Below are 14,309 nucleotides of genomic sequence, written 5' to 3'. Positions count from 1 at the left end.
TATACGGAACTACAGGTTAGGCAATTATAACAAGCTTCGGAGTGAGCGTGCAGCCATCCCATGGCAGAACATATTGCAGGAGAAAGATGTTAGTAGTGCATGGGATAAAATCAGCGGGTATCTGAGGAAAGCAATATCAGATTATGTCCCGATGGTCAGGAAGTCAAACAAGGCAGGCATTAGGTGGATGAGCAGTAGTATCAAGCTTGATCTGCAAAAAAAAGAAAATTTTATGGAGAATTTACAAGGAGAAAGGTGATCAGTACACCCATGAGCAGTACAAGGCTCAAGCTAGGAAGGTTACCAGCATAGTAAGAAAAGCTAAATCAGATTATGAGAAGATCTTAGCCAAAGAGATCAAGGGTAATCCCAAAGAGTTCTTCCACTATGTGGCAAGTAAAAGGAAGAATGACTTCGGAAGGATAACTTTAGTGGGTGCTGATGGTATTGAGGTGACAAAACCAGCCGTAATAGTCGAGTTACTGAGTGATCACTTTTCAAAAGTCTATCACCCAAGTGAGGATATCTCTGTGTAGCAATAACTAATGTGAGAATTGAAGCTAAGAAATCGGAGGTATTTAATATATTGCAAAATTTAAATGCAAACACTGCTATAGGCTTAGATGGAATATCAGCTCGGGTGTTGCGTGAATGTGCAAATGAATTGTCAACCCCCCCCCCTTACTTGGATATTTAATTTAAGTTTGAACTCTGGTATGGCCCCTAGGGAGTGGAAGTTAGGCAAAGTGGTTCCTTTGCATAAGGGTGGTTCTAAAACTGTGGTAATTAATTACAGACCAATCACCATCTCAGGAGTAGTGGTAAAAGTATTGGAAAAGTTGGTTAAAGACAAAATTCAAGAATGGGTGGATCAGGATATGATTTCTATAGAGGCCAACGTGGTTTTGTTAAAGGTAGATCCTGCCTTAGCAATCTATCAACTTTTCATAATAGAATGACATCTGAGTTGGACAAAGGAAAACTGGCTACATAGTGGTACCTCTGGATTTTGCTAAGGCTTTTGACAGGATACCCCATGGAACACTGTTATGCAAATTGGAGCAGATGGGAATGGATACTGAATTGGTGATATGGATAGGAGAATGGCTCAGGGAGAGATACCAGAAGGTAGTGTATAGAGGAGCCGAGTCCAGGATTAGGCAGGTGACCAGTGGTGTGCCTCAGGGCTCTGTGTTTGGGCCATTGTTGTTTAATTTGTATATAAATGATATAGGAAATGGCTTACAGGGGAGATATTCAGTTGTTAGCTGATGATGCAAAGATGGGTAGCACAATAAAAATCAAGCTGATGTTGAAAGTTTGCAGGATAATTTAAATAAGCTGGTAAAATGGGCAAAAGGTCCTGGATGTCAGTTCAATGTGGAAAAGTGTAAAGTCATGCATTTTGGGATTAAAAGATTACTGTACTACATTGTGTACTACATTGATGAAAAGGTACTCCAAGAGATTGATGAGGCCAGGGACTTAGGAGTGTTGGTAGATAGGGAGATGAAGTTCAGAGGACACATTGCTAAGGTGTCCAAGATTGCACATAGGATTACTTGGTTGTTGAGGAACACACTGACATCCAGAGGTTATTATTCCCCTTTATAAAGCGTTGATACTTCCACATTTGGATTACTGTGCTCAGGTCTGGTCACCTGGATTCCTTGGAGATGAGGAGGCTGTGGAGAGGGTTCAGAGAAAAGTGACTAAGTTGGTGAGTGATGTAAAAAATGCTCTCTACATTGATGGATTGCAGATGTTGGTTGATTGGCGGAGAAGAGGGGATATGATAGAAACATTAAAATTACTATAAAAGGTTTTTATAGGATTGATGCAGGGGAAATGTTTCAGCTGTGTGATAGTGATGGAAGAACAAGAGGTCATCCCTGGAAATTAAAGAAGAGTGTGGTTAACAAGGGTGTCAGAACAAGGTTTTTTGCCTGGAGGGTAGTGAATGAGTGGAATTCATTGCCTGACTTAGTTGTGAACTCTTCATCTATAAATGAATTCAAGAAGAGATATGACAGATATTGTTTTGCTAGTTCGGGTCTCCAGCGATGAGTCTACTGACTCCATGGAGATACCCGTAATAATAATAACCTGTCACCCACATAATATCTGTATTCAGTAGAGTTATTCTTTCATATTCATTCTTTCTTTTACTTGCAGCATAATGATTCTTTTTGGGTTGTCTTTAGCTTGCAGAGCCAGTTCCTTTTTCATATTCAGACTCAGTTTTCCATACAATAGGTGTGATTTTTATGGCCTACTGCTTACAATTTTCATAACTGCCATAACATCCTTATGCACACAATATTCCTTCTACATCATCTTTTTCTTACAAATTTCTTGCTTAATTTGATTATGCATCCATTTTGCTCCTACTTTATTTATTCTTTGAACTTTTGGGACACATTATGATATTGCTTCATTTAAGTATTATTTTAAATGCTTCCCATGCACTGTGGTTATTTTTCGCATCCAGCAATCGATACCATTGCGCAGAACTCGGCATACTCTCAGTTGTTCATAATTTCCTGCTCTGTAGTTCAGCATGCAACCGTTTTTGAATGGACCATTCATAAACTTAGTCACTTCCTAAGTGAGTACCACATGATCACTGTCACAAACCAGAGGAAGAATAGTTATCTTTCACTGAAACGCCCTCTGACACTACAATCGACTCTAACACTCTTGGACCTCGAATTCCTTCTGTCACATGCTGTTTGAGGAAGTTGTCTCGCAACAGCAGCATGTGACATTCTTCTCTTGAGATTTTACTGCTACCCAATCGATATTTGGATATATAGTCTCCCATTATGATTACTCTTTTCACCCTATCTTTTTTGGTGATGCATTTCTTCATCACTAGCAACTGATCCACCAGGTCTGTAACAACACCCCACTATGCAATTGGTCTTGTTAGATTTCACCTCACACCAGGTGGCTTTAAACTTACTGCCACACGAAATACTGTTACTATTACTACAATCATAGGTCTGTACACTAACTGGATTCAAGTCATCCAATATCATTAACAGCACAACCCCCTCTTCTCATATCCTGTCTATCCTTCCTAAAAATACTGTATCCTTTACATTCAGCACCAGTTACTATGTTTGATTTTATTATTATTGGCATTAACGTATGACCTCCATTGAGTCAGTCTATTAAAAGCATTTGCAATCTAAGTACACCACTGTATATGAGTCTCCCCTGTCCAAGGTATTTGTCACCTTGTTATAGCACATAAGTTGAAACATGATCTCATCTTAAAAAACCCATGCTGATAACCACAGAGAATACTGCTGTTTTCAACCTTTTTCTGTATCCTCCCTCTCACCAATCTCTCCAGTTTCTTTACCACAACTCCATATATAGAGACGGGCCTATAATTTGAAGCCACAGCCTTATCACTGCCTTTATGCAATTTTACTCTCCTTCCACTCTCTTTGAACCTGTGCTGTTGTAAGACTTATTAAATAGGCATGGCAATGCTATTGCCAATTCCCTGGAACATTCCCTTAAGGTGATATATCATCAAATCCTATTGCCTTATTGACATCAATGTTATTTATTTATTTCCTCAAATACCTCCTGCTCACTCACAATTAAGCCATCCCTTCCTACGTCCTCTAAACTTAATTTTCTCATGATTCCACCTTGATCAGTATGAAACACCCTTATAAATTGATCACCAAATACCTCAGACCTCAGGAATGTCTTCAACAATAGTTATTATTCTATCACTTTCATCTATTAGCTTCATCTTACCACGATCATTCTTCCTTCTACTTGCCACATATCTAAAATAAAAAAAAAAACTAGTGTTTTTCTTTGCCTGATTTGCTAATTTCTCCTCATACTCTACTTTTATTTTCTTACTAAATGAGTCACTCTCCTGGCTTGTTCTTTATTATTATTATTACACCATCCATGGAGTTGATACACTCATCGTGTGAGGTTCATTCAAATTAACAACATTCTGGTAATGCATTCCATTCACTGACAATTCTCCATGTAAAAAATCTACTCCTCAAACCCTTCTTCACCACACATTTACATAACTTCCAGGAATGACCTCTAGTTCTTCCCCTCTCACCTTATACTCTTTTTATAATCCCCTCTGAATTAATATGATAAAATCCTCTCACCAGCTTAAACGTTTCTATCATATCACCTCTCTTCCTCCTATCCACCAAACTTGCAATCCACATTTCTTCAACCTCTTTCTATAGCCAGCATTCCAAACTCCTGATATTGTCTTAGTCACTCATCTCTGTACCCTCTCCAATGTCTCCACAACACATTGAAAATTAGGTTATTGTGCTCAGACTGAGCAGAATAGCCCAAGTATGGTCTGACCAGTGCCTTATACAGTGGCACAACCACTTCTTTATCCTTGCATGTTAGAGTACTTCTTATCATATGGTGCTGTACGATGTGCAACTTTTGCACCACTAGCAATATGCCCTCTAAACTTCAGTCTACTGTCAACTATCACTTCCAAATACAGCACCATCGATATAGTACACAGCCTTGCATTTCTGCACTCCAAAATGCAACACCTTGCACTTATTGATATTAAAACTACAACCCCACTCTTTTATCCAAGTAAAAAGTCTATTCAAATCTTCCTGAAGGGATTCAGCATCAGCAATGCTACTCATAAATCTTCTGAACTTTGCATAATCAGCAAATAATTGAAGATTCCCAGTCAGTTAGTCCACATGATATATTGTTTACAAACAAGTTAAACAGCTAGGGGCCAAAGAACAGAATGCTGGGGCATGCCACTGGTTACCCTTCTTTTTTGAGACACTGCTCCATCATACACAACCTGCTGGTATCGTTCAGAGAGCCAATCTCTGATCCATCTACTCTCTATTCCCATCCTCTGCAGCTTGTATACCAACTTATCATGTGATAATCTATCAAATGCTTTTGCAAAGTTTAAGAATATCAGTGTATATGATTCTTCCTTATCTAACACACTCGTCACTTTATCATAAAATGCAAGTAAATTACTGAAAACAGGACCTACCATTTACAAATTCATGATGACCATCATAAAGAATGATGGTCATCATTGGGTCCATCAACCCAATTCTGTATTCTATTCTTTACCAATCTCTCCAACACCTTGGCCACAACTGCAATTATACACACTGACATATAGTTGGAGACTTCTGTCTTAGAACTATGCTCATGTGACTGATTATTACCATTATTTATCTTGTATTTCCTCCAAAGTACTTTCTTTTTTCAGATTTCATGCCTAAGCTCCATATTCATCCATTTTACTCCTTATTCAGCCTTTTGGCCTTCGGAATACATTCACACATTGATGCTGTTATGTATTTTGATAGCCAAGTCTCACTAATGCCTACAATCTGAGGTCCCAACATATTGACCAAGTCACTTATAATAATAAATAAATAAATAATGAAAAATACATAATAATAAAATTAATAAATAATAATAAGTCGCTTAAAGATTGCAGGAAATGTGGCAATGCAGCTAAATTAAATATTTGATCATAAAATAGCTAAGTACATGAGGAGAGGTAATGGTGTATTTGAATAAAAGTGTTTTTTCTTAAATTGAATTGTGTAGCTTTTCCTAATAGTGCTTTTGTGTGATAGTTAAACTGGATATAGGTGTTGTGCTGTAGTATTTTGATTTTAAGTCTTTGCATGCTAGTTAACGTTACAATTATAGCTGCAGTAAAGAAGCACATACCAGCAATGTGGAAAGTTTCAGCTTTGAGATAGTTTCTTCCTGGATTTTTTTCAGTGGATATGCTGCAACAATTACTACATGTAGAAATCCAAAAATGTGAGAGATTTATGAACTATTAGGTTAAATGAGGAGGAATGCATTGCAGTGGGTGTGAGAAGTGCAATGACAGGTTAGAGCAGTCCTGAAATGAGAACAATGTCACAAGAAGTAATGAAAAAATGGAAGTGCTCTTGATGATGGTAACAAAAGTGAAGTGGAACAACTTAGATAAGAATTAATAAAAATAATGAGTGAAGTTAAATGTATGGTGGAAGAAATTGAGGAGGAGGTTAATAGAAAGAAGGTACATTAGGCATATTTTCCAGGTGATATATTGAAACAAATATGTGATGCTTTGCATGGAACCAGAATTAGCAGGCCCAAACAACTTGGAGAGTAAGACGAAGAATGTAGAAAGGGATTTGAAGTTGTTTCAGGGAGTGAAAGATAATAGTGTCATTGGGGAAAATGGTTAGTTTGTTGCCAAGATATGATAATAGTGAACTGAGGAGAGCAGTGAATACCAAATGACAAGATGGCTGAATTTTGTCAGGCAAAGAGTGTTCAAATTTTTTGCACATACAGAGTGAATCTGAAGGGAAGTTAGAATGATTTAAAGCTGATTTGGATGGGTTTGGTGTTGGACATTGGGTATGACTGTTGTTTGCTAAGAGTACATAGGGTGCATATGAAATTAGCATGGCTAAAGGTCAAAAAGAGGTTGCAGAAGGATCACTTTCACAACCTGCTTAATCAGTGCCGTAATCATTTTCTCCCCTTTGAGGAAGTGATTATGGCAGGGCAGAGTGATGCAGTACAAAAAGTTGATGATAATAGGGCTATGAATGAATATCAGAGTCAGGATCAGGGAAACTGGAATGATCAAATTGGGGGGGGGGAGGTGTATTAGAGAGTGGTGTTGGTAAGATAGCCTCAAAGAGTGGGGAATTGGCCAGAAAAGGCTAGAAAATTTGTGTAAGAGAAATTTGAACAAGTTGAGCTCATACTAAATAGAATTGTCAAAATTAGATTTTCCTTTTAGAGTGACCAGACAGTACTATTTTTAATGGGATTGTCCCTTTTTAAGCCACTGATCGTATTGTCTTGAGAAAATGTAAACAGGATGCCATTTTTTTTAAATTGATCCCATGCATGATAGGTCAAAGGACCCATAATCAAATCAGTGCCATGTCTGGAGTACAGTGAGGAGTCAGAAGTTTGACTGTTTTTTTTTTGTTTTTTTTTTAAAGAGTTGCAGTTTGTAGCTGCTTGGTAATACTTCTTATAGTAAGCTGTTCCAGAGGATAGAGGTAGCTGGAATGAAAAAAGAAAAGTTGGTTTGGTGTGTTTGCAGTTACACAGTAAAGGGGTGCTGAGCAGCTGCTACTGCTTCTGTATTAACAGATGCAACAGAAAGTGGAGCAATGATGGTTGCCAGCTCTTCTCACTCAATGTCACTAAACTATTTTATCACCACCTTCAGTCTGTCCAACTCCTTTAAATGGAACAGTTGTTTTTATAAGCAACTTTTCACACTGGCCATGGAAATTCCTTATTTTACCCTCCTGCTAATCTTTTTATGGATACTGAAAAACAATTCCTTGCTCATGCTATCATAAAATCTGCCATTCTTGCAAAGATATGCTGGTGACATCTTTATAGTTTCAAAACATATGTCTGATTTTAAACAACTTTCTTCATTCTTTCAACTCATTCCATCAAACATTCTAATTCACATTGGAATTAGGGAATGCAGGTAAATTATCTTTTCTTGATGTTTTGATCTCAAACTAGGAGGCCTTTTGTTGGCATCTCTCAAAAAGATTAGGCATAATTTATATCCTAAAAAAAAAAAAACGCTATTTTTTAAAAAAGATCAGGATAAGCTAAGAACTTCAGTCTTCTCCACAAGTTTGTCCTTAATGGATATTCCAGGAACACGATCCAGAAGGTTGTTTTCTGATAGTTTTCCTTGTCAAAATCCTAATATCCAGCACATAGACTTGAATTCCATCCCATGCATTGGAAATCTCAACATGAAGATCACCGCCTTACTCAAGAGTCATAATATTCAAGTAGCTTACAAATCTTTTGAAACCATCCATAGTCTCCTTGTATGTCCAAAAGAAAGCAATCCCCTCTAAAAACATCTGGGTATTTATAGCATTCCATGTTCTTGTAGTATACTTTGCATAGTTCAAACCAGAAAAAGTTTTATAATAAGAAAAAGGATTGTCTCAATGATATAGGAAAAGATCTATACATCGTCCCCTATCTTGAGGACCATTTCCTTCCATGTCTAATCAAGGAGAATCCCCTTGTGATCATTCACTTGCATGATTCCTTCAACAGAAACCAAGCTTTCATATTAAATAGCATTTAGAAATCTAATGAGATCTCTCACTATACTTGACTTTAAATTCTCCAACAGTTACCTATTCAGGTTGTGCAAAAGGAATGATAGAATTTGTAGATCTGTGATCTCAGTTGGATGGAAAGAAGGATTTGTATAATGCTGATGGACTGCACATAAATGGTTTTGGTGTTGGGTGTTGAGAGAGAGAGAGAGAGCTTTGGTAACTGAGCATGCTGAAGTTCAAATTCAGGAAAAGTTAAGCAATTGAGGTGAGTGAATGAGGGTGAGAATCGCACTCATTCACTCACCTCAGTTGCTCAATTGCAGATGATATAGTTACAAGTATAGAATGTGAAGGGTTTAGTATTTTCAGGGAGGATAGAGTAGATAGGATGGGGGGGGTACTGATGATGATGATGATAGCAGATGAATTGCAGCCAAAAAGAATAAGAGATTGGAAATTATATAAACCTAATGTTGCTAAAGGATGCTAATAATAATATAGATATGTAACAAGTTTACTAGCTATATTTCATTTGCCTTAGAACATCTCAACAGAAGTCTTGATTTTGTTTTATTGTGAAATAAAACATAATAATAGTAAATGCAATGATGAATATTGCTGTAGTCATTATCATAAGTTTATCAAATGAAAAAAGAAATGTTCTTTTTTCATTTCATTTCATACTAATAACCCTTCCCAGCTTCACATTTCAAAAGAAATGTGAAGCTGGGAAGGGTTATTAGTAATAGTTCAGATGTGGCAGCCCTGCAAGAGGGTTTGAATAAACTAGACAGATGGCCAGATGAATGGGGTATTGGTTTAATACTGCAAAATGTAAAGTCTTGAAGTTTGGGATACATTGATGGGAGGCTGCATACTCTGTTGGAGGAGCTGTACTGGAGGAAGTAGGGGAGGCAAGAGATCCGAGGATGATGATTGATAGAAAACTGAAATTCAGAGAACATATCGCAAAGGTGGTGAAGAGGATTGCTGTAATACTGAGAAGGATGCTGACCTGCAGAGATAAGTTATCGTTCCATTGTATAAGACCCTGATCAGACCATACTTAGACTATTGTTCTCAAATTTGGGCCCCAGGATTTGAAGGGGATAAATTAACTGTTGAAATAGTACAGAGGAGGAGGATAACAAAAATAGTTTCAGGACTGTACAATGTTAGTTATGAGGATCAGCTGAGGGAATGTGGACTGCAGAGGTTGGTAGATAGAAGGAGAAGTGATATGATTGAGACTTTTTAAACTGTTGAGAGGTAGTTATAGGGTTGACACTAGGGAGTTCTTTTGCCTGATGGAACAGTGGGAAAGAGCGATAACAAGGAGCCATCCCTGAAAATTACGAAAGGAAGCTGTGAGCAGGAGGGTGAGGAGTGGTTTCTTTGCATGGAGGGTGGTTGAACTATGGGAAGCATTGCCTGATTTGTGAGAGCAAGAATGGTCAGTGAGTTCAAGGAGTGGTATAATAGATTTTGTGCTTCCTAGGAAGGAAGGATAGAAGGAAGGAAGTACCTCCCACAATGAGTCTTTTGACTCCATGGAGGCTTGAATAATAATATAATTAATTTGATCTTACTGTAATATATTGCTATAGTAATAACAATATAGAAAGTAAAGTTTTCAATAAAATTCTTATAATTTTCAGGTTGATAAAATTATAATTCAATTAATTTAGGTTTTCAAGAATCAACGTTACAGGTTCAGTTTGATAATAAATGAACTAAAGAATTCAGAGATCATTCCCTATGAGGCAGCCTTATTGGCTTTCATTAATTGCATTATTGTCAGCACAGATGACTTCAACCAAAGAGTCAGAATACGTAATGAATTCATAGGTAATTAAGCTTTACCTTTACTTACGTTAAAAATTAATATATTGCAGTAATAATGCTGTTAAAACTTTTAATATACTCATATCATTTGTAATAAAACACATAATTTCAAACAAATGGTGAAATCAAAACAAATGCAAAAAATTGCATTTGTTTTGATGCAATTGCTATTCATTCTGGGAGCAGTTAATTTCACTGTTAATTATCTCTCTCACTCTCTCTCTGATCTTTAGGTACATTCATTTTATCTCTCTACACTTCCTCTTGCTGTAGGTGTGTTCAAAATATCAAATGGCATTTGTACCAAATTTCCATGACGAGATCTATTTGAATGCAGCCCATCTACCATAACCAATCTGACCTATATATTCACAAATTTTACACAAATTGCCTCACATAGCTCAACCATCTGACAATTCATTATCTCTGCTCTCCTTCTGAAGTTAGTATTGTCACACCTACATACCTTTTCTAACTACAGTGTTCCACAACTTGCTCAGCACATTCAAACTTTTTTTTTTTTTTGCTTGCAACCACCACTAGTAAAACTATGATGCATATTTGTTTCTTCCATATGATGCTTCTGTTATTTGTCTCAGTGTACTATCTATGAAACATGCCCTATACTTTATTTGCCACACTCCTAATAATAATTGAATCCCATGTAGTGCCGCACTCTCATCCTTGAACCACTTTTTAATAACTTTCACCCTCTCACCACAAACACTTTTTTTTTTACCAACATCTTTGTCTTTTGATTGCTTGATTCTCTCTCTCTCTCTCTCTCTATTTTTTTCTTCTTCTGAATGTTCCAATCTATTGTCACACACTTCTTACACATCCTAATCTCATTCTTTTCAGTCCTTAAATTTTTAGTTCTTTATTTTGAATTTATTTTATCTATTTTTTTTTATGTGTCATACAACACTTTTGAAATGAATTTTATTAACATTTATAATGCAAAGATTTAGAATTACTTTTTTTTTTATTACATACTATTCAGAATATCAAATAATTCAAATCATATTGTATGACTACAATGAGTGATATCTGTACATAATATTGTGATATTTTCCAAATATAAATTTCTCTATGAATTGGATGATTTTTTCCCCCTTTTATTTTTTATTATTGTCTTTCTCAACCCTATGTCTATCTTGGAAGTTCCTTGAAATTTTACTTATCCTCAGTTTTTTCATTATGCCACTTTCAGAAAGTGGCCAAGGAAACCTTTTGTAGAAAAAGAGGCATGACTGAAGCAGTCAAGTATTCTGTTTCTGTGGAAATAATGCACAAAGTTACCAAGGGGAGAGTTGACATCAGTGATATTCTTGGAAGAAGAGCTTATTAACAAGAGATAAGAGTTGGGAGGATTATGCAGATTATGTTGGGTAAGTGGTCAATTTCTGTTAGGTTATTGCTAATTGCCAGTGTTTAAGATTATCTTCCAGATTGGTCATTTATTCATGAAGGTGGCATTTTCCACATCAACAGAAGATTGGCATTGTGTGTGTGTGTGGGGGGGGGACTATATGTTGTGCATCAGTCCATTGATTTACAATCTTTCTCTATATAATCTCATGTGGATATGAGTCTTCCACTGTTCTCTGTCCAAAGCAAGCTCTTTCATATGCCAATAAATTTAAGTCCAATGCAGGTCTAAGGACTTCATACCATGTTAATCTTGGTCATCCTCTGGATCTCATACTCTCCATAGTGACTGCAAATACCAGGTGGGGAAGTCTGTCTGGTTCCATTTGCACAATGTGACCAAACCAATGGAGTTGATGCTTTTTAACTATGTTAACAATTGTTGTGTTAGGGATATTCAAATCTTGCAGCACTTGTGCATTTGTCTTATATTCTGTCCAATGAGTTGTGTTGATTTTTCTGAAGCATTTCATTTCAAAAGCCAACAGTTTTCTCTCTCTCTGCTTCTTTTTTTAAGATCCAAGTTTCTGTTCAAGTTTCAATAGAGAACTATTGGTAGTATTATACTTTCGTATAATTTTATTTTTAGAGTTATAGGAATTTTTGTTTTTCCAAAGTTTATTCAGTTTATTCATCATTGACCATGTTATGGAGAGTCTGTGTTTTATTGTTGCTATGTCATTTAAAATTGAAGTCGCATATACTCCTAGGTAATTAAAACCTAGCAGTATATGCGACTGGATTCCTGATTAAGTGTTATCTTTATATCTTCTGCAATACTTACTATTATTATTTTGTGACACCTCCAAGGAGTCCAAAGACTCATCGAAGGAGGGCACCTATTCTACAACTCTCAATCTCCACCACTTCCATCCGTCTCCATCATCTATACCAACACCATTTACTGCCCACCACCACTGCTAGTATTTTTTGTCTGTAAATTGCATGTGCATGTGTTCTGAATGCCGATTTATCTGTATGCGGGATGAAAAATCAGAGTTTCTGGGAGAAAAAAAATACCTCAATATGAGATCGGCTAACTTACCTTCAATTGAAGAAATCCATGTAAAGATTCCTCCCTTCATGACAAGAATCAGACTTAGGCCTTTTCCAATCGAAGGGCACAGCATACCGTCATTCTTCCAATTGTGCTACAGAGGCATTCAGTTACTCATGAAATATGTCAGTCATTTATTGTTTAAATTGAGTAATTATATTTGATCACCAAAATATTTCTAAAATTTTTATAGGTCATTTTTTATAAATACCACTTTTTTTTTTTTAATTTTAAGGTTTAGGGTTATTGGATCTCTTTAATTCTTACCGATCCATAGAAGATGATGAACTTTTTATTCAGTGCCATGCCTTTGATAAATTAAAACATGCTGATGAGGAGCAGGCAGAGAATCTTGGATTGACATCTTCAGCCACTCATTATGATCTTTTCCAGTCCATTTTAAATAAGGTATTTAAATTTATTGACTGACTAATAAGGTTATTATTATTTTTATTTTGATAGTCAGAAATATGTGTTAAATGATAAGAATCCAATAAATGCTTCCAGCAATGAGAAAAAGTATTGCTCCAGAAGGAACTTCCTTTGAAGCAGGCTGAGCTCCAAAATCTGTTTCTTATTGTTTGTGTCATGATTGAGGGGAGTGTTTTTCTTGGACAGCTGTTATTTTGCATTCACAACATCCTGGATTCATTATGCTTCTGTGCTCTGTCAAACCTTTCTCACATAATGGAAGTCTAGCATAAAGAATCTGTCTATATTAGTATTTACACCTTTCTGACTTAACCACTTTAATCCAGCTAAATTTCATAAAGTAAAATGGATAGTTTTCCTGATATAATTTATTATTATTGTACTATTGAAAACACATTCACTGACAAACCACTCATATTCATAACATTTTATGATGGTACTGCAGCACCATGTATCGTCCTAGTGGTAACTTTTAGAACTAACATTGGTTTTTGCACAAATAAAATTCCATTGCCTCACACATGTTAAATATTAAATCATTCCACTGAGTAGTTACCTAGTTACAGCCTTTCGAAATGTGAACTTTAATTATAATCACCCTGTAGATAAATCTCACTTTTCTTGCTTTGCAGAGGTTTCAAATTAATTGATCAGCCTTAATTTTTTTTCCGTTACTGTTTTTATTGTTTATTTTATTTTATTTATTATTTATTTATTTATTTATTATTTTTTGTTTTTGAGCTGCTTGAAGTTCTCTAATTTTCTCAACACATTCTTTTAAAATGTGATTTCTGCATGCCTCCCTCGTCACTCCCCTAGAATTTTATCCCTTACATGAAATCTGGTTTAGTCAGTCAATAATTGCACTGAGCTGCTTTCTCATTTTCACATGCTTTTAAAGTATTTTAAAATTTTAAACTGGTAACTATTAAAACTTCAAAAGAGTAATTTTATGTTACCAACAAGTTATCAGATACGATCCAATATAAAAATGAAAAATAATCACTTCACCACATTGCTACATGAAAGGCCACTGGTAAGTGATATTTTGTTTTCATTTAACTAATGAACAGGCTGATAAGAAGGGTAATTTTGTGAATGAACTGAATTGGAGAGGGGACAAATGTAATAATGTCGAGCAAGAGTAGGTAGCTTGCAGAGAGAGAGAGAGAGAGAGAGAGAGAGGCACTGAAAGAAGTGGAATGAGTAGAGAAGTGCGAAAGAATCTTCTTTCATGCTTCTCTACTCGGCAACTGGAAAAAACAAATGCAAAGCAAATCAGAGTAGGACTGAGAGAGAGTTATGGGAATAATAGCAGGGGAGAAAATAGGAGAATCAGTAAAAGAGAGGAAATGAGAAAAAGGTGAGATAGTGCTGGAACCAGGAATCGAGATGGC

General features: G+C 36.1%; 1 protein-coding gene across 1 annotated transcript in view; it reads left to right on the top strand.

Moving 5' to 3' along the window:
* LOC150100324 (inverted formin-2-like) overlaps nucleotides 1–14,309 on the top strand; it is a 319,787-nt gene that overhangs the window by 117,870 nt on the left and 187,608 nt on the right. Inside the window, exons 3-4 of the mRNA XM_090402638.1 lie at nucleotides 9,836–9,995; nucleotides 12,716–12,888. Of these exons, the coding sequence (XP_090258764.1) occupies nucleotides 9,836–9,995; nucleotides 12,716–12,888 (333 nt within the window). The remainder of the gene's footprint in view (nucleotides 1–9,835; nucleotides 9,996–12,715; nucleotides 12,889–14,309) is intronic.

This window comes from Typopeltis vanoorti, chromosome 13 (genome assembly GCF_054136105.1).
Source record: "Typopeltis vanoorti isolate ZY-2024b chromosome 13, IOZ_Tvanoo_1.0, whole genome shotgun sequence".
Lineage (NCBI taxonomy): Eukaryota > Metazoa > Arthropoda > Arachnida > Uropygi > Thelyphonidae > Typopeltis > Typopeltis vanoorti.
Note: the sequence above shows the minus strand (reverse complement) of the source record. Positions and strands in the feature narration are given on the sequence as shown.